This window comes from Equus quagga, chromosome 10 (assembly GCF_021613505.1).
Source record: "Equus quagga isolate Etosha38 chromosome 10, UCLA_HA_Equagga_1.0, whole genome shotgun sequence".
Taxonomy (NCBI): Eukaryota; Metazoa; Chordata; class Mammalia; order Perissodactyla; family Equidae; genus Equus; species Equus quagga.
The window spans coordinates 105,586,544-105,608,324 of NC_060276.1; the positions used below are offsets into that span (position 1 = coordinate 105,586,544).

A 21,781-nucleotide genomic window follows, 5' to 3' on the forward strand; every position below is an offset into this window, starting at 1 on the left:
TTCTTTAGTTTGATAGTAACTGTAATGTTCACTGTCACTTTTGCAAGACCAGCCCCATTGTGGTTGATAACCTCCTCAGAAGCCTCCTTTTTCCTCAATACAAATATTATTGCATAAGAAATAAACCACATCCGCAGATTTATATCCTGGAAGAAAATACAATAACCACCTCGCAAATTTCTCATTGTCTATGGAGAAAGTTACTGTATTCAAATCTCAATTTGCTAAACCAAGAAATCTAGGCTACTACAGTGCTTTGTGTACTTTTTGGGCAAATATTATTGTCTAAAACAGAACTGAATATGTTCATAGATGTAATCAATTTTAATAATTTTTTACAAAGAGAGGAAACAGAAAATCTTCAACTTTTTATTGTCCTTAAAATGATTGTTCACACTGTTTCACAAGTAGGGGAAGAAAATACAATGACCATTTAGATATAAAATGCATAATCCAAGAACACCTTTCTTCAAACCAGAGGGGCACTGCCACTGGTGATGAGAATGTTGCTGCATGAAATAATCACATATTCTTCCATAATTTAATATGCAACTGAGACGTTAAAAATATCAAGGAAGCAGCTTATCAAATGCTGAGTGATTATAAAAATACTGAAGGAATGAACGTATTTAGAAATGGGATAATCTAAGAGATGAGGGTTAATGCAAAGGTCAGCAGCCCAAAGAACAAAAGACTCTGCCTTCCCTGACTCTGGGGTACTTGATAAGTGGCTTCAAACTCCCCACTTCTCTGGCACCAGCATAATCTGTGTGGCAAGCCATAGCTCCTAGTTGCTCCTTAGCGATGCTCCAGGGATAAATAAGATAAAATTTATGTGCTATGCTTTAAGCTCCATTGAGGAAAGGCACTGAATAAACTTCAGGATAATTTATGAATCCTGAGCTTGCATTAGTCATGTCCAAGTCCATCTCATAAAAGGAGAAAATGGAAACAGGCGGCCAATGCTGTGTGGTTAGTGAAAAGCTCAACAAACTTTGGGCAATGGTGATAAGCCCAAACAATACCACTTTATATGCATAAAATCCTTGAGAATTTCACAAAAAACCTTAACTCCTTCCAATGCTTAGACAATAGTTCACTGGCAGAACATCTGGTATATGAATCAGAGAAGTGTGTTATGGCAGTCTTAGTCTGAGATCCAATATCTAATTTCTTTTTAATTTACCATAATTATTTTTTTAAAACTTCATGGCTCTACTCCAGTGGATGTGCTTAGCAAGGACTGCCAAAATCCTGTCTTCTCTTCAGAATCACATTCTTAAGCCAGCTTCTCACTACTTTTTTCCCTTCCCTTCCAGTTGCATTTTACCTTTTTCCCTCTGCCAATTAATCACTGTCTGCTTCTTTTAGCAATCTGTATTGAGGAGAAGGGACAACAAGAGTGTAATCTGAAAATTTAAACATGAGCATATATTTGGAAATACAATCCTACCAGAAAATTCTTCCAGCTAGTAGTGATGATTTGGTATTGCTGCTTTGGGTTTCCTTTGTCTTAATAATGGCCATCCTATCTACAACTTTCAGTATAACGAAGTTACATCAAATAAAGTGAATCAGGACAAGGCAGCCACATCATTTAGAAACTGTAATGGCCCCAACGGATCACCAAGCAGCTTTTCTAAACCAACAAGTGACTGAATAATTCCCATTTCCAAAGTCATAACTCTATGCTTTTATCAAACACTTTCTCTGACCCGCAGGAATGTGTTTACTTGGAGTTTAAAAAGAGAGATCCAGAAGGAAAATGCTATCAATATAAGCATAACAAATCTCAGCTGGTTTTAAATGTCCAAGTACAGGAATAAAACAAGGAGTATCTTGTATGTCTAAACCAAATCAAAATGATTCCTCCAGAGAAAAGGCACAGATTTTTCCAACACCCCTAACCTAAAACCACTTGTTTTTAAAAACACAAACTAAGGTCACATTAAGTCATGGTTAAGAGGAGGAAAAGGCAGCTGCCCTTCAGAAGTTTATCCATTCGGAGGGGAGGAAGTCAAGGGGAAAATCACTCTCCTCTGACTGACGCAGTGTAATTGTTTTCCTCATGATGGTGCCCCTGCATTTTTCTTGCTTCAGAAGTTACCATGGTTACAAAAGGACACGGCACACACTTATATTTTTTAAAAAAAGAGGACAAATCACAGGGATGTAAAATGGCCTCCTATGGTTAGTCTGAATCTGTCATTTTGCTTTTGAGATTTTCCTATTTGCCCACTTAACCCAGAACTGCATGTAAAATGAATAATGTGAAGGGGGATGGCTATTTTAAGAAACCCGAAATGCCAGGTAACCACTTTAAGGCCATTACTATTTTATCCCCCCCCCCCCCACACACACAGAGTAATAAGAGGTGGAGGAGTTCACTTGAAAGGACAAAGTTCTGATGATCAAAAATGTAGTATTGCTCTTTCCTACAGGCTCTTCAGAAAAGACTTGAAAAGTAAAGATTATGTTTCTTTGGACTATGCAGGGAACTTTGAATTCAACCAATATATTCTAAAATGTCTTCAAGCAAGAATTTTTTCAAAAAGATTTTTTTAAAGTAATATTAACCAACCCAAAACAGCAGGGCACTTTGTACCCTCCTCAATGTGGTGTTCAGCCCGTTGCACCAAAGGGGAATGAAAGTTACACATTCCTAATGGAGAATTAGACCCCTGCTCATTTCAGAAACGGGGAAACGCACATATATGAGGGTAGCAAGACAAAAAGGAATTGGACTAAAGAACAGTGTCTGGCAGACAGAGGTAATCACCGAGGTTTGGGCAGACTAGATCAAACTTTGGAGATTTCATCTCCTGGTATCCCTGCTGTTGCGTGACTAGGGGTTTTGACTTCTTCGGGACTTATAGATATATTGTTTTTTTTCTATTTGATAAACTCACATCCTTTACCAAGTAGCCTTTCTGCCACCTTCATTCATGCTGATTTGAACAGGGCGATTGGCTTCATCAGATACACGCTGTGAGGCACATTTTCATTCCAATAGACTTCAAAACTGAAGGCAAGAACTTCAGCAAAAATTGTAAAATAAAGATCCAACATATTTCTAATTTAACTACCCTATAGTTAATAAATGCTGTGCAAGGATGATATATAAAATCTAGCACTGCATCCCACAGAGCAGTAAGACCTCCCAGGTAGCCACACACATGTCCTCATCGTTGAGGGTTACAAGTTTAATAGACTGAATTTTTTTCTGGATACATTCTACTTAGGGCCTCTGCAAAGCTGTAGATTAAAACGGTATGTACCACTTAGCTGTGGCTTACACAGTAAAATGGACAATAGCAACAATTCAGCAGATAGCGTTTTAACAAAAGTAGCCTAGGGATTTATTTTTGTTGGTTTGGTTTTCTAAAGCAACATACTTGGTTCACTTTTTGTATTCCACTTTTTAAGCCCTACAACTTTGAATAGATACTGTTTAGATCCAAGCAATACCCAAATAATGAAGATGCGGTAAAAATAAAAGTCCTCAGGGGAATATAGGCCTAAAGCAGCAGGTGATGAGTGCTCAGTGCAGCCTCTGCTGGCACTGCACTGCTCTCTCAGGATGGCATAAACCAGCAGTCCAGCTACCAGAGTCGGCAGGAGTCCATGCCTCTGTTCATCGTGGAATTGGATGGACAGTTAAAAGCTTTCTGGAATTCTTCAAAGTTGCTAACTGCACCATTGACCCTGAAAAAGATATGTCAAAGCCCATGTCATTTCATTCTTACATATCAACAGGTTCTAGATAAAACTGTAGCAGCATATTGCTCGAAGGGATGTTGCATTCATTTAATCTGTTTACAGGGAAGATAACAGAAGGCCAAAATGGTTAAGTAAATTTCCAAAGAAATTAACAGAGCTGAGACTAAAAACCAGCACCTCCTGAACGCCAGACAAATGCTCCTATTAATCTTCCAAATATCTTCAAATTCCTATAAACTGTAGGATTTACAATTCTTATAAATTATATACAGGATTGTATATTCCTATAAATTTACAAATTCCTATAAACTGTAGGAGTTACCAATACTTAGCTTTTCTATTTTTTTTTTCTTTTTGCTGAGGAAGATTCGCCCTGAGCTAACATCTGTCACCAATATTCCTCTTTTTGCTCAAGGAAGATTCACCCTGAGCTAACATCTGTGCCAATCTCCTCTATTTTCTATGCGGGTCACTGCCTCAGCATGGCCGCCACTGAGTGTAAGTCTGTGCCCAGGAACCAAACCCAGGCCACCAAAGTGGAGCATGCCAAACTTAACCACAAGGCCACGGGGCCGGCGGCCAGCTTTTCTATTCTTTTAATTAAAATTTTTATGGAAGGTATAGCTGATATAAAGTGCACACATTTTAAATGTAAAGCTTATCAATTTTTTCATGTGTATACAACCAGGTTACTACCACCCAGATCAAGACATGGGATATTTCCAGCACCTAGAAGGTTCCCTTGTGTGCCCTACCAGTAGTACCTCCAAGGATAACTACTAGTCTGACCTCTATCACCATAGATTAGTTTTGCCTGTTTTTGAACTTCATATGAATGGAATCACACAGTGTGCACTTTTGTCTCTGATTTCCTTCATTCAATATATGTCTGTAAATTTCATCTATGTTGTTGCTATCTTTAAAGAACTCATTCAATCTACATTGATTGAATTGGAGTCTCTAAATTCCTATTATGTTTGAAGGCTCACATTTACCCAGAATTTGGTTCATGCAACAATAAACTAATGAACGGTGTCTAGTTGTTATTGATGAGTAATGGTCTACTGGAGTTAGCTCCAAAATCTGGTGTTCTTAGAAGTATTCAGTAAAGACCTCAGATTCCTACTCAGCACTTTGATTGTAACTGCCTTTAGGAAGTGGTATTTCCATTGTGTGATTTCTGCTGCACTCAAAATCTATAGTTACTGCAGACATCACTAACACGCCAGCAAAAAAACTCCCCTCCTCATCTATTTCTTACTCAATTGCATGTTCAAAGGGTTGACCAGAGACTCAGCATTCTCAGTCACTATTTCTTCCCTAATGACTTTGTTACCTATGGGCATTTGAATGAATGTAATGGCCTGTATCCCAAAAGTCCCCACAACCTCCTGTGTTTTAGCTGGGATATATGGACAGGGATGCATATTTTACAGTGTGATTCACCATGGGCAAGTGTTAAAGATAGAATTGAGCTGATAATTAGTAAGTATTCCCTGCAAATTATCAGCTAAAATCCAAAATTACAGGCAACTAGTTAGTAAAAGAAAATTAGTTTCTAAAAACTTATCTGTTGAGTAATTAATCTACTGTGTGGTTTCAACTGCACCATTTGTCAGTGGGAGCACATTTTAGTCCATTAGAGGCTGTCACCATTCTTGACGGTTTAGCCCAGTGGGGGAGAATTTCTAACACAGTGATTAGATTTTATGCTATTGGGTAATTTACAGTCAATTTCTGAAGCATTTCTAAGGCAAGGTTTTAGGAATAAGATTTTAAAATATAGGAGAAATTTTATATGAATTTCTTGCAATACGCTAATAGATTCATTTAAACATTAAATATAAAGATATCCAGATATAATATGTTCTAAGAAAAGAATGAATAAATATAAATTACTGTGATTTCTTGGTTTTGCCACTATAATTCTCTGAACCCTACTACAGAAAATTTCCCTCAAACTCTGCTAGAAACTTAGCACATGGTAAGTAATATTAACCTTAATTTTATTTTTACTTAATATTTTATATATTCTGATAATTAAATAAGATCGTAATTCATAATCCTTTTCCCTTCATATATAAGCAATTGTTTCAAAATATGATACAAACTAAAAGCCAAAATGTAGAGCTTTTGACTCTAAATATGAATTATAACAGCTAAATATCACCATATATCCTTCTATGTGTTCAGAGCTATTCAGAAAGTAGGCACTCCTTCATGTCTGTTGGTTGGCTGCATGAAAGAACAAGAGGCATTAAATAGGATATTCTACAACATAAAATAAACCATAGCTCTAGGTATTTTAAGGCACAGTACATAAGATCTTTTTCTTGTCTAAGAAAATAGAGACGTTTTTGGCCCAGACAAAAAATTAAGTGGTTGGGCCCAGCCCGGTGGCATACTGATTAAGTTCACAAGCTACACTTCAGCAGTCCAGGGTTTGCCAGTTCAGATCCTGGGCACAGACCTACACACTGCTCAGCAAGCCATGCTATGGCCGCATCCCACATAGAAGAACTAGGAGGACTTACAACTAGGATATGCAACTATTAACTGGGACTTTGGGGAGAAAAAAACTAAAGAGCAAGATTGGCGACAGATGTTAGCTCAGGGCCAATCTTCCTCACCAAAAAGCATACCTAAAAATAAATTAAGGGGCCAGCCCAGTGGCGCAGCAGGTAAGTTTGCATGTTCCGCTTCAGTGGCCCAGGGTTCACCGGTTCAGATCCCAGGTGTGGACCTATGCACCACTTGTCAAGCCATGCTGTGGCAGGTGTCCCACAAAAAGCAGAGGAAGATGGGCACAGATGTTAGCTCAGTGCCAGGCTTCCTCAGCAAAAAGAGGAGGATTGGTGGCAGAGGTTAGCTCAGGGCTAATCTTGGCACCCGTGGATTTCTGCCTTTCAAAAATTGGAAGATAATAAATGGGAATCAATATTAAAGCTATGATTTGGATTCTAAATTCCCTTTGGAGTCTTGCACAATCTCATGGATCTCTTGACACAGCACTAGACTAGAGGTGGGTACAAGTGCTCACCAGAGAAATATAGTTGAGAGGATGCTGATTAAACCAGCTTCCTACTAATGAAAGAAAAGATGCTTAGTTTCTGTTTGGCCAGACTTTTCTTTTTGTGTCTGTAAAATGTAGATATCACACTGTTCACAATTCAGGCTTTTGTTCAGATCACCTATTTGTTAGAGCACTGGGATGGCTGGAAAGCGGAGGAGGTGGAGAGACGCACAGTTAAAAACTAATGTTGCCCATTTACCTGAACTGAGGGGGGCTGTGAGCACCAATTTGGACTTGTTCCCGGGCAGCTTCTGGTCTATAGGAATTGCACCTCACCTAGAAGAGAAAAGCATCTCAATAAATACGTTTCCCTTCCAATTACACATTTGCTACTGCCTTAACTGCTCCAAATTATACTGTAGAGTAATTTTAGAATCCATGGATGACAAACAGTTTTAGTAGATCAGATAAAACCTTGGTCAGTAGTAACATCTATTGTTCTAATCCCCAGAGTAGAAGGTTTTATCATTGTGGACAACTCCACAATGTGAGTAAATTATGGTTTCCAGACAAATGCTTTAAATCAAGAGAAGAGTGTATGTGCCCAGGAATCAACCAATATATTCATTCAGTTACTAAAATGCTTGGAATAGCCCTTATCAAATTTAACCATACTCATTTGAATCAATAAAATGAACCAACCATCATTATTGAGTATGGTCATGAGAAGTTAGTATTTTGCACCCTGGGGGCCTTGCTTGCCTCACCTTAGTCCAGGCCTTGGATAGGAGGACATTTCTCCATCTCCTCTGAAGTTAGGCATGGCTATATGACTTGCTCTAACGAATGAAAAGCAAGCAGAAGTAATATATATCGCCTCCTGGAGGATGCTTTAAAAATCACCTCCTGGCAGAAGCTTTAAGAGCCTTAAGAACAATTTAAGATGCTACATTAAGGACCAGTCCACATTTCTTTCCTATCCCTGTGGTGACCATGGGAGCGTATACCAAGATAGAGACTCTAAAACCCAGGTCCTTCAGTAATAACTATGAGCACAGCCCCACTGCTGACCCATGTTGGACATAGAGCAGGAACATGAAAAAAACTTTCCTTGCATTGTTTGTTTCTGTACCATAACTTACTTAATCCTGACCTGAAGCATGTCTTGAAAAATGATATAGTCTTGAAGTATGAACAGAACCAGGGCACATGAATATGATGTGGGGAATTCCAAGTGGAAAAGAAAACAGAAGCAAAGACATATTTGAGAAAAAAAGCAAGACACTCAGCTTGGCTGACTGTGTGGTGTATAATGGGCAGGAATGAGAGACCAGGGGTGAGAGAGGATGCTGCCAGATGTCTGAAGTCCTGAGCAACAGGCTAAAGTGTTTACACTATATTTAAACATTGTTTTTGAGCAGGAAAATTATAAAATCCCTATTTTTAAAAGACTTATCTGGCAGGGGTGTATAGTAGGAGGAGGAAATAAGAGACTAGTTAGAAGATTATTTATGGGCAGCATGAAGATTCTTAATGAATGTCCACTAAATACGTAGAAATGGGAATGGAGAGAAGTGGAAGGACATGAAGAATATCTGAGGGAAGAATTGACAGGTCACAGAAACTACAGGGATACAGGAAGCAGGAAAGGTGAGATGATGCTATTGCTTTTGATGAAGATAGTTATAAACTGTCTGTCACTGTGGTTCCCAATTTGACTTTGAAGATGTTTTTATAATGTGATTCCTTAATTTCCTCAGAAGCTAGCTAATGTGACATTTCTGGCATTCGATTTTACCTCATTTTTTCTTATGTTATTTCTTCTTATATTCTTACATCACTATATAGTACTATCTTTGCTGCATATATCATTTAAGAGATTTCTGAAAACGCATTACAGTTGTTACTATTTTCCTAGTACCTCCTCAGGAGAGAAAATAATTTTACTCCCTATAACCAGACTCATTCCAATGTGCAAAGGGTTGAAAATCTCCTCAACCCGGCAGTAGGAAAAGCTCCAAGATAAATTTCTCATTAGTGATATAAAATAGCTTGCCATTTTTCCCTAAATCTCTTTAGTTTAAAATAAATTAGATATGGTTTGGAATTTTATTTGGAGACATTTCAAAATTATGACTGTAATATGTTGCTACCAGTTAGGTTACTTCATCTACAAAGCGATATTGCGGACTAGTATGTACTAGGATGGACGGACTGTAAGCAAGTAAAGCCTAGGTAAGAAGTGATGGACCTTGTACTTTGTCCTCTAGAGTAGGGGTCAGAAAACCTTTTCTGTAAGGGGACAGACAGTAAACATTTTAGGCCTTTCAGATCATAAGGTCTCCATCGCAACTACTCAACTCTGCTGTTGTAGCACAAAACCAGCCACAGACAACACGCAAAGGAAAGAGTGTGGTCGTTTTCCAATAAAACAGTATTTACAAAAACAGACAGTAGGCCATATTTGGCCCATGAGTCCTAGTTTGCCAACTCCTGCTCTAGAAAGTTCTAACTATATTGTGTGTGCTTACTTTAGATATCTGACCCAGTACTGACCCAAAAGAAAGTCTCCTTAATTGAACTATTAGTCTTATCCTTTTCAAGCAATTCACCTAAAAATGTCAAGCATCTTCAATATACCCAGCATCTTTGCTGGATGCTATGGAGATACACATGAAGTGTAAGGATCCAGAAGATTAGCTATGGAAATAAAACTAAAAGTCTTCAACATTTTGAGAACAATTAAGTACTCAACTGCCTGGTGATGAAGGTAAGTGTAAAGGAGTTGGCAAGTTAAAAAAAGAAAAAGAAAGAGAGAAATGGAGTCCTTGGGGAAGTTTGTGGAAGATGTGAAGGAAGTGGAACTCAACATGGATACTGAAAGATGAAGACGAGACTGAATAAGCTGAGGGTGAGGAGTAGGAAGGGGGTCACATTATAGAAGGAAGATCAAAAGCAAAGCCACAGAGACAGTAATGAGCATGACATTGTGGGGGAGAAGTGAGGACACCTGCCTGGTTAAGGGTGAGTCTGGTGGAGCTGTGGGAATTCAGAGCTGGTTGGGTAGAGTTGGGTAAGACTGAGAAGAACTTTGAAAGCCAGCTGGAGGTGTTTGGTCTCAATGTGGTAGGCACTTGGGAGCCCCTGCAGTTCCTTCAGCAGGTGAATAACAAAATAAAAGTGGTAGTTCAGTAGCATGTAAGACAGACAGTGGTGGAAAGATGCCAAAGTCAGGAAAACATGCCATAAGGCTGTTGGGATGATCCAGAAGAGAAGAGATCAAGGCTTAGCCTATAGATGCGAGAAGGGTAAGGGGGAGAAAAAGAGGTGGAATCTGAAGAGCAGTTAAAATGATGAAATCATCTAGCTTTTGGGACAGGTGTCATAAAAATGAAGATAGATAAGACCTAAGAATCCAGGTTTTCTAACCAGGAAGACCCAAAGACTGGGGGTGTATTGACAGAAATGGAAAAACTAAAAAGAAAAGTCATTTTGTTGATGACTCCAGTTTTGTTGATGTCATATTAATAAGTGATCATTTATTTAGTGTTGTCATGTCAGCTGAGGAAATAAAAGACCCCAGACAGGTGAGAATCCTTTAACCAGAGTCAGCCAAAGAAGACATGGGAATGGATGAGCTTACTGAGGAGTGAATGCAAAGACTGAGGAACAAAGGGTTGTACTAATGAAAACTTTTGTCTAGTTTTGAGCATACAGACACATTTGCCCACTGTGAGGCCATGTATTAGAACCTTCATCAACCTATCCCTGACCTCTTTGAAAATGAGGCCTACAAATCTGCAACATAAACCAGTGCAATAACAAATAACAAAGAAGAATTGGCACTTGCTTCATTGGCCAGAGACTCGAACTCAGAACTGTGCCTTATTTAGTGCATGTCTTCTTTCAATTTCTGCTGAGAGCCCACTAAACTCACAAAAGAGTGACATGACTCCCCTTGCCTTTGTTGTTGCTTTTTTCAGCTCTAGTAGTCTTCACATATTCATTTGACAGTTGGGAACATAGCTTTGAGGGTCCCCCGCAGATTGAGAGTGATAGGACAAAGTCAACAAATGAGGCACAGGAGAAAGAGGAATGCAGGAAAGGGCAGGACCATGGAAGCCAAATAACGAGTCACTAGAAATGGTTACAAATAGCATCAAATACATTAAGTCAGGATATATTAAAGAAATATCAAGTGAGTTACCACAGGGCTGGTAACCCACTTGACTAAAAATATCAATAAAACTTGACCAATTAGTAATTAACTATGTCCCATAGAACATTAAGAAGGTGAAACTTGTCCTGAAGATAAGCAGCAAGATAAAATTTCAGTGAAAATCAAAGTTATGCCATTAAGCTTTTGTCCCAAACCTTTTATCAAGGGAGCAAGCCCAAGTCCCACATTTTATCTTTGATGGCCCTTCCTTGGTCTACTTACGTGAGCATAACTCAGGAAGAAGAGCTGGTTGTTGGTGAATGCGATGCCTGGTAGGAGAGGCTCCTCAACTCCCTGCCTCTTGTCATTTATCCATTTCCTGTAAGCCTGGTGAGAGAAGCAGAATAGATGATCCTCTGCCGTGATGGCTTTTCTCTTCTCTCATCCAGAGCAGAAATATTAAATATGTCCTCCACCATGTGCAAAATGCATCCTGTCAAGTTTTCTTTTAAGAAAACAAACACCTGGAAATGCAAATCAATGTCATATTGCTCAACAGTGAGGCTGGCTTACCTGCAGAAAGACCTTACACTCAATAGATACCAAAGCATCTGGGTCAAAGCATTCACATGTTAAATAACTGCTCCCCGCCCTCCCCCCACCCCACACACACACAAAAGCTGTTCTTTCTATTCCTACCAGGGAACAAACAAATCTAACACAATAGCAAGGCCTATGGAAATAAATTTAGGGGTTAACATATTGCCAATTTTTCACTTTGCCAAGTAAGTGGGAAAACTATCATCTTCAATCACCATGATTTTATAAAATAAAGTATATTTTAACTAGAATATAGGAAGAATACAACCTCAGAATAACAGCCTGGTCTTTACATTGAATGCATTTAGCTTTATGAAAATCTTTCCACATAATCCTTATGTTTCTCGTTTAACCACAGACCAGTGGATGATGAAAACATTATTATGGACTCTTACCTGGCCCACTATATGAGAACCACTAGCCTCAGGCCATAATTTAGAAGTTTGGTATTTTAAGAGAAACTTATGAGAAGGGCTATAGAGAGTGTACTCAAGGAAAACTCATATGAACCTAGCCCCAAGGAGATTTCTGTAGCATGCTTTGATATTATTGTGAATGTATCTTTTGCAAACTATCCTTTAAATACATGATTCTTAATAACAAATATTATTCTTCAGGGTGACTTTACACCCCCCCCCCAAAAAAGAAAGAACTGCCGCTCTAGTCATATAATAGAGTATAATAGAGTCAATGGGGAAATATAATTCTATATACAGAAATTCACAGAATTTACAGAAATCTAACTCCTCAAGAACATGTCTGTCTCTAAATTGAGGTACACCCAATATGGTGTTTTATAGTTTAATTTTTAAAATCACAGCAAATGTTGCAGTGCGTACCCTAAAAGCTTCCCGCAGTCCTCCATTATCAGCAATATTTTCTCCCAGGGTCCTCTTCCCCTTCACCTAACAAAGAGAAAAAGAAAAACAGAGTGTTTCACAGCCAACTATCATTCAGCAAGAGGCATAAATATGATAGCAAGAAAAAATGCCATATTTTAAAGAGAAAATTACATCCAATAAAACAGAGGTAATCATAATATATTGTGAGATGGCAAACTAACCCCAGCAAGGTGCTCCTGAATATAATAATTTCTATTTTATTATGCTACACATTTCTTTCTTACCCACCTCTTTATTCTCACCAATTTAGCCAGTTCCAATAAAATGTTAAGAATATTCTGAGTGACTCTGGTTTAATGGGGTAAAAATAGAAATGTCAATATACAGATTACTTTCTCTGATTAATTCACACAATTTGAGAATTCTTTCCAGTGTACTTGTGTTTCCAAAAATCTACCATCCACATAGGAACAATATTTCAAGACCAACCAGCACCATTTGATCTTCAGTAATTTCCATGAAAAATTAAAAAGAGGGTAGTTCTCACGGGGAACAAAAATCACACAGAAGTAGCACAGACCACAAGGTCAAGGTCTGCAACATGTATGACAACCAGCCAAGCATGGTGAAGAAATTCTTCCAAGCATCTGAAGATTGTTTTTAACTTAAACCCTTAAATAGGCTAGGATGAAAAATATTCTAAACCAATACAGTCTACAAGGCAAAACCTAACTTGCCACTTATTTTTGTACAGGCTGCAAGGTAAGACTGGATTTTACATTTTTCAATGGTTGGGGGAAAAATAGAAAGAAGGATAATATTTTGTGGCATGTGAAAATTATATGAAGTTCAAATTTCAGTGTCCATAAATCAAGTTTTATTGGCACACAACCACACCCTTTCGTGTACATTTTGTCTATGGCTGTTCTCTTACTACAGTGGCAGAGTTGAATAAATGCAAGAGACCTTACAGCCCACAAAGCCTAAATTATTTACTATCTGGCCCTTAACAGAAAAAGTTTGCCAATCCCCACACAGAAAGAAGGCAGAATAATGCTCCCCTCCAAAAATGTCTATGTCCTAATCCCTGGAAACTATGAAAATGTTACCTTATGTGGCAAAAGGGACTTTTAAATTATGATTAAGTTAAGGATCTTGAGAGGGAACCTGCATTATCCAGCTGGGTCCAATGTAATGACAAGGGTCCATATAAATAGAGGAAAAGGAAGTCAGGAGAGTGAGTGTGTCAGGGTGATGCAAAGTGAGAAGACTGGACCAGTCATTACTGGCTTTGAAGATGGAAGGCGCCAGGAGCCAAGGATGTGGGCAGTCTCTGAAAGCTAGAAAAGGTGAGGAAACAGACTCTCCCCCAGAACAGTTAGAAAGGAAAGCAGCCCTGCTGACACCTTGATTTTAGCCCACTGAGACCTAAGTCAGACATACAGGACTGTAAAATAATAAATTTCTGTTCTTTTGAGTCACTAAATTCGTGATGATTTGTTATAGCAGCAACAGGAAATGAATACACCCTGCTCTAAACTTTCAAGCCATGGATCCTACCAACTCTTTCCTTTCAAGCTAGCCCAATCACCCAGGTATCAAGCAATACCAACAAGTAAAAACAAATCTTCAGAAAACATTAATCTCTGTAATCACCCAGGACCCAACTAGCTTCAGTCCCAAAAAAGTTACCACTCCTGCTTCATATACATTCTTTCTTTCATTACAGTCCTACAGGGTTAAGTGCTATTATCACCATCCTTGCTTAACAAACAATGGATCTAAAGCTCAGAGTGTGCAGCAGATGTCGTTGGTGCCGCACCAGATCCCCTTTTCTACCAGGACTGTGCACGCATTCCTGCAACTGCTACCAGCTCAAGAAGATTAGTCTTAGCTTATGGGAGCTGCCTTACCTGGAGATTCCTGAGAGGTGATCCCCCCACCTCTCAGTAACTGACGTGTGGTTAGCACAGCCCAGCCCCTTACTCTGGGCTGAACAATTTCCATAGAGCAATTCAGGCTCCAGAACCCTCTATGGGAAAAGGCTGAGGCTAAACTTCTCAAACCAACAGGTTTTCCTCATCGCCTTACAGGTCTCTCCTGAAACTACTTCTGTAATAAATCACTCACCTAAAAAACCCCTTCTTGGGCTCTGCTTCTAGTGAACCTGACCTAAGACACAGTTATTAAGTGAACTGCCCACACTTCACAGGGATTCAAACCCAAGCAGTCTGTCTCCAGACCCTCTGCTCCATAATATGCTACCTTCTTGAGTCTCAACTCCTCCTGACTCTGGTGCTTCTATGTATATCCACTCATGCTCGAATTTAATCTCCTTCCTTGTTCCTCTAAGCTTTATCTAAATTAGAAGTTTGGGGAGTAGCCTCACCCCTCTGGCTCTTCCCACTCTGGACCGCCTCAGTAGACCATACGGCCCTAGGTTTCCCTCAGGACTCAACAGCTGCTAACAGTCTGCTTCTGTGGCGCTCCATCAGAGCTCCCCCCAACTCACTGCAAAGAAGGATTCAGGCACAGATGACTGGCCTCCACAAAAGGAGCCAGAAAAATAAAGCGTGGCCCTTTATATCCACAAAGGAAGCCATCCCCTCTCCTCTGGGAATGAGAATGAAGCTGTTTTCTGATGGTTGAGTGGATTTATGCTGAGACAGGCATGCCTTTTCTATCGTCCTTGTGACAAAGGTACACATTTGCCAGAATTCAGTTTCAATATCTGACACTTTGGCCAAAATGAACGTTGTAGAATAGCCCCCAAAACACATCGCCTAGGTATAAAATGAACTTAAAGTAGGAGAACCAGAGCATGATATGGGGGGAAGAGTATGGATTTTGGAGTCATACCAATCTAAGCCCTAATCTAGACTCTACCATGAGTTTAAATCTCTTTGAGCCTCAGTTTCCTCATATGTAAAATAGGCTAGTAATATGTACACCTTTCAGGACCAGTATGACAATGAAATTTGTTTCAAGTAAGTGAAAAGTCTAACTCTGATGCCTGCATATAATAATCACTAGGAAATATGCATTCCCTTCCTTCAAGAAAACTGCTCTTCTATTGTTTCTTGGGTTTTTTTCAGTCCCAAAGTCTTTGGCTTTGTTTTCCCGTGGGATGGCATACCTATGAGTATGTCACAAAGTATTAGGAATATTAACTACAACTTGCTGAGCACTTATGTATGTCAGGCATTGTGCTGGTGCTTTATATTATTTCAGTCACTTAATTCTTACAATAAATTAATGAGTTCAGAAATAGTTACCCATTTCACAGATGAAGACTCTGAGACTTAGGAATGTTAAGTAACTTGCCCAAGTTCAAAAACCTTGTAATTGGTTGAACCAATATTTGGACCTTTGTCTGACTCCAGAACCCTTCCCCTATGCTTTTCTTGAAGCAACATGTATTCTAGATGGGTTTTTACAATGTGATAACCCCTGAATTAAATACAAATACACAGAGGCACCCATTTTAGTTCTTCTCGTGACACAGTTGTAGATATAAAAAGCAAAATATGGGCAGCAAAATGGCTTTCCAGGACATTGATGAAAGAGCTAGAGACGCTATTCAAGGATACAGACTCTGGTTTCCCCACCTGGATAAGGTGCGGTCTCCCTTGTGCTGAATATGGTTTAAGAACCAGGAGAGGGGCTGGTCCCATGACCGAGTGGTTAAGTTCACACGCTCCACCTTCGGCGGCCCAGGGTTTCACTGGTTTGGATCCTGGGCGCGGACATGGCACCACTCCTTAGGCCATGTTGAGGCGGCGTCCCACATGCCACAACTAGGAGGACCCACAACTAAAAATATACAACTATGTACTGGGGGAATTGAGGGAGAAAAAGCAGAGGAAAAAAAAAGAAGAAGATTGGCAACAGTTGTTAGCTCAGGTGCCAATCTTTAGGGAAAAAAAAGAACCAGGAGGACCAAGTCAGTGTTTATAAACATTCCCTTTTAAAGTGCATGGATTTTTACCTAACTTCTTCTGCGATGGTGAAATAAACCCCAAGTACAATAGACTTAAGGCATAGCAAGGATTTGGGTGCTTTCCCAGCCCCAGTAAGATATCAGGATGGAGTACATGCTTAGTTAAGGGACCAAGAGACCCTGGGGAAACCACCTGAAGATACAGGGGTCTACTCCAGTTCTGTGTGGTCCTCGCTTCTCTTAGGTGTTGTGCCCTTGACCAGATGAATTAGGAGCCTACAGTGTGTACATGTGTGTTTTAAAGGAAGGTCTTCCTGCAGATCCATAACCTAGCAACAATTCTTCATTATTGGTTTCTTATTGTCAAATATAATGAGAGAAATCTGTGTCTTATAATTATGAAAGCAGGGATAGGAAACGCAATGGAAAACTACCAGAAAAAATTAATAGTGGGTGAAAGGCATAAAAACTAACCTGACCAAACCAGCAAAATAAGGAAAAGGAAAAAGAAGTTAAAAAAATGTACAGGAGATAAACTATATAGAGAAAATTATAAAATTGTATTTGGAAACCTAAAACAAACCAAACAGATGGAAAGGCATACCATGTTCTTGAACAAGAAGATTATATTAAAAAAATGTAAATTCCATACATTTAATGTGATTTAACTCAGAATCCCAAAGGCATTTTCTTTGCACGGGTGGAGGCCAGGGGGGCAGAATGGGTAAAATGATCTTTGAGCATATATAGAAGTATATTTGTCTGAGAATGGCCAAGTATATAAAAGAACAGTGAGGAAGAGCTTATATTAACAGATACCAGAACAATCCATACAGCCACAGTAATACGGCAGGGGTATAGAAATCAACAAAGAAATCAGCAGAATAAAATATATAATCTAGAAATTTATCTCAGCATATATGAGATTCTAATATTTGACAAACATTCAATTCAGTGAGAAAAAAATGTCTTTTAATCAATGATGCTGGGTCAACTGGCTATCCTTTGGAAGAAAATAAGTGTGAACTCTCATATTAAACTCCACAGAAAAATAAGTTTCACGTACATTCCATAAATGTAAAATAACAAAACAATAAAAACCTCCCCGGAAAGGCTGGGAGACTACATATGTGATGTAGAACGGAAATGCAGAAACTACTTTTTGAGAGATAGGTATCTTTGACTATACAGAAATGTTTAATTTTTATATGTCAAAAGACACCATATACAAAGACTAACGGATGAGTAATATATCAGGGGGAAATACTATAATGTGAATGATCGATAAAATCTGAACATCCATAATATTAAAAAAAGTTCTCATAAATTGACAAGAAAATAACTCAAGAGATAAATGATCTTTCATACATCACTGGTGGGAATATGAAATATTATAATTTGTTGGTGACAGTAGGAATCTATCCTATAGGGAAAAAAAGAATATGCACATAATAAGAGTGTTTATTGCAGCAGCATTTATTGTGGAAAAATAATTGGAGAGAAAATATAACCCCTCAACAAGAGGTTAGTTGAGGACATTATAGTCACACTGTGGACTTTTAGGCAGCCACTGAAAACTATGAACTAAAAGGACGCGTGTGTGTATATCTCTACATGAGCATTGGAAAAAGTATCAGGGTGATTAAGATAGATTCCAGGTAGGGAAGATAAGACTGATGAGAAGGAAAGGGGGAGGTAAAGACATAAAAACAAAAGGAACAAAACTTCACACACACAAACAGCATGCATGAGATCTCATTTGTGCCTTTATGTAAATTTATATATGTATATATAATAGAAAATAAACATTTTACAAGCATATTTCTTTTGTTCAAATTTCTATAGCTAAGAACTCTTAGCCAATTCAGAGTCATTAGTTCAAATTAGTGAAGTTTTACTTCTATTAACTAAACTTAAGCAGTAGTTTGAAGGAAAATTTTTTTAATCATATGGATGTAGATTTACAAGAATTTTATTGTTTATCTTTGCTACAGGATTTTCTACATTAATCTGAATCTAGGAAAACAAACTAATGTTTAGGCTGTGATTCTCAAACTTTAGCTTGTATCAGAATCACTGGAAGGCTTGTGAAAAGACAGACTGCCAGACTACTAGCCCAACCTCCCCCACCCCTCTGAGATTCTGGGTCAGTAGGTCTGGAGTAAGACTCAAGAATTTGCATTTCCACAAGTTCCCTGCAGGGCTGGTGTTGGTGGCCTGGGAACCACACTTTGAGAACCAATGTTCAGAGGCAAGCTAATGTCCAAACGAGGAAAAATGACCCAAAAGATGCCCCCTTCACCACAATTGTACTCACATTTAAGCCAGCTTTCTTCCAATAATAGTTGCTATACTGGTTAACCATGCACTTTGTTTTTTCTTTAAACTTTTCTTCTGAGTCAACAGACCACCAAGGATCCAGGTTTCCATTTTTATCATATTTTCTACCTAGCAAAAAGTAAAGTGAAAAGATATTTGTATTATTTATGGAAACTAATTTCTTCATCTTCCCTTTCCCTCACTTCCATAAGCCTTGAAAAAGCAGCCCCAGCAGCAGGGACCACTCTTGGGAGCAGCTCCTGCCTTCTCTCCAGTGTCACAGGTTCATTGTAAAAAGGGAGGAAAGGAGAAAGAGGTTCAAGAAGTTCTTTCCTTCTAAGTTAACAAAGAGTATTTTAAAAATAAGATTCATTAACTTATGGCATGAACCATTCTTAACCAATCTTGGATTCTTTGTTTTCACCTGATCTGACCTCAAATGTTCTCTGGATTATGAAATGAAATGGCTTCTTTCAGAAAGCCCATGGAGGGAGTCAGAGCACCACTACCAGTGAAATTCCAAATGATCCATAGGAACAGCCTGGGTGAGTCATTCACACCCTGCGACCACAGCCCCTGACTCAGCCTTATAGCAACGTGTTTCTTCCAAGTTGCCAGGAGCCGAGAGACACATAAAACCTCTGTTATGAATCATTCCACAGCCACCAGTGTGGATGGAAGGCCCATCTGTCCCGCTTTGACAAGGAAAGTTGCTCTAAAAAGAGAACTTGGAACAAGAATGGAAATCTCCAAAACATAATGGGAAAAAAAGATTAGTTATACATGCTTTTTTGCTACAGGCTCACTCTTCGTTTTCTCTACACCCTTCAAAAAAAGAAGTTTGAGTGTATCTGTGTATCTGAACTATCTTCTATACTCAAGATTACTATTGGTTTAAATTTAATTATGCAGAGAACTCTTCATTGGACTTACAAGAAAGTCCTCTAAGCAAAGCTGTTAACTGGAACAATCCAAAGCTCTTCAGCAAGGTCAGATGCCACTACCACCACCCCCTAGGAGAGTATGGAGTCACTGTCCTCCACCCACTAACCAACCAATCATTAAATAGTTACTGGGCATATACTTATATCTGCATCGCACTGTTCTAAGTATTGGTTACAGAGTGAAATTGCCATCATTAAATTCTGTCCCTTGAGAGAGAATCCAGAAGGCCTCCAGAAGATTCTGGGGGAGAACTGTACTTATATTTCCTAAGGAAGAAAGGCCAGAACCAAGAGATCACTACTGGCTTTTGTTTCTTAGCTAAGACTCTCCTCTCAGATAAACCAAACATGCAAAGACAGAAAGTGAGGCTCTGGGGATTCAGAGGACTACAAGGCAGCTACATTTTAACAGGGAGTGGAGATCAGGGGAACAAAAAACCTAAGCGATTAAGGAATGGCTGGTGTGAGTACAGGAAGAATTGTCCAGAAAGAGAAGAACGAAAAGGTTCTCTGGCCCTGGGGTAGGCATCCAGGAAAGAATGTTGGAGACTACAGACATGAAAGAACATATACAATGTTGCCTTGCCTTGGGCCAGCCGGGTTCCTGAGTCTGCCTGTAACTCATTGCATGGATGTGGGTGTGATCATAATTTGCTGCTAATTCATAAGTTTCAGGGATTTCATGTGGATTTCCAATAATACTCCAAAGTTAGAGGAGGAAGGAATGCTGATTAAAAATGATGATGATTCTCAAAGGGCAATCATTTCTTTAGTTTATGCCATATTCTGCTCTTTCCTTTTGCTTAAATGTCATCAGGATACACAGTATATTCTATATTATGCATTATTAGGAAAGCACAGCCTTTTAAAAAAATTCTGAATATATGCCAGCATAGAGAAAAATAGAGATTAAGCATTGCATAATCCTTGAAATAGTATAAAGGAACCAGTCAGCCAAGCTGCAGAGTCCTAACTCGCTGAGTCCTAACTTGGCAGCATGTATAATCATCTTAGGAGCAGAGCTCACACCTCCAGGGAAAGCATCTCAAGATGGTGAATAAAGAAATCAAGACAAAGGGGAGAAGCTATAAAGCAATTCCTATAACCATGTGGCAGCACAGCAATCCTGATCTAAATGCAAAGCTAATTTAATTGAAATTACAAGGTCTTTTTTTCATTCTACCCCATCACCAATGGGAACAATTATTTATTTATTGCAAGCATCACAGCAAGACATGGCGAAAAGTTTTCAATCAGCAATCATACTGCCTTGGATAATCTTCAATCTATGAGGATGCCACTATGCAATGATAATAGCAACAATTAACATCCATATAGTCAACATTATCATAAAAGCAGCAGCTTATACAATGAACCAGTACTTACCATTATTATCAAATCCATGTGTAAATTCATGTCCAACAATTACTCCTATAGCACCATAACTCAGAGATCTATGGCATAAATATATAATTTGGAGAAAATTACAATCATGAATCTCAGAGCATAATCCTTTAATTTTTTTCAATGAAAAGCCAGGATAATCTGTTTTCTAGTAACCATGGTAATAACAATCTAATAACCACACTCACAAAACTGTAAACACACCCTTCTCATTGAAATGGACAAAGAAAAATATAAATTCTAACATTTTCATTATGTTCATGTATGGGCCTTAGCATCCTACCTTGTGAAATCAGGGATGTGAAAGAGATGGGTTCTCAAATCCCTTCCAACCCTAAGGTTTCTATGATTCTAAATCTGCTCCAGCTGTAGTTTATATTTATAAACACCCAAAGCAGCAGCAGGGTTTGAAAAGATCCTGTCAGTAAACACACCATTTATTTTTTATCTGAGAATCTGTTGAAAAATCACTATAGACTTAGAAGTTAAATTGTTTTCCAAATGTAGTCATAAAAAAGGAATAAAGCAGAGATTAAAAGGGATCACTCTGCTTTCAAAGGTAGTCACGTTTGTCTGCTGCTGTGACTGACAAGCTCACAACTGAATGGCAAAGCCTGTGAAGCCTTAACCAGGTTCGGAAAAGGTGTTATATTATTTCTCTTCACCTCTGAAGGAACATGAGGTAGCTTACATACAAAGGTGACCACTGACAATTCCACCTGTCTGAATGCATATGCCCCTCCTCCCATCAAGAGGCAATCTATTTCCTTCCCCTTGAACCTGGATGGGCCTCGGGACTTGCTGTGACCAACAGAATGCAGCGGAAGGGGCCGGGTGTGA

At 38.9% G+C, this 21,781-nt stretch overlaps 1 protein-coding gene across 1 annotated transcript in view; it reads right to left on the reverse strand.

Annotated features, from left to right (window-relative positions):
* Positions 1-368: 368 nt before the first annotated feature.
* The window catches only part of PHEX (phosphate regulating endopeptidase X-linked), a 196,510-nt gene continuing 175,097 nt past the window's right edge, over positions 369-21,781 (reverse strand). The window contains exons 17-22 of the mRNA XM_046672703.1: positions 20,924-20,991; positions 18,592-18,722; positions 12,332-12,397; positions 11,175-11,279; positions 6,993-7,069; positions 369-3,705 (exon numbers count right to left, since the gene is read on the reverse strand). Of these exons, the coding sequence (XP_046528659.1) occupies positions 3,603-3,705; positions 6,993-7,069; positions 11,175-11,279; positions 12,332-12,397; positions 18,592-18,722; positions 20,924-20,991 (550 nt within the window). The 3' untranslated portion in view covers positions 369-3,602. The remainder of the gene's footprint in view (positions 3,706-6,992; positions 7,070-11,174; positions 11,280-12,331; positions 12,398-18,591; positions 18,723-20,923; positions 20,992-21,781) is intronic.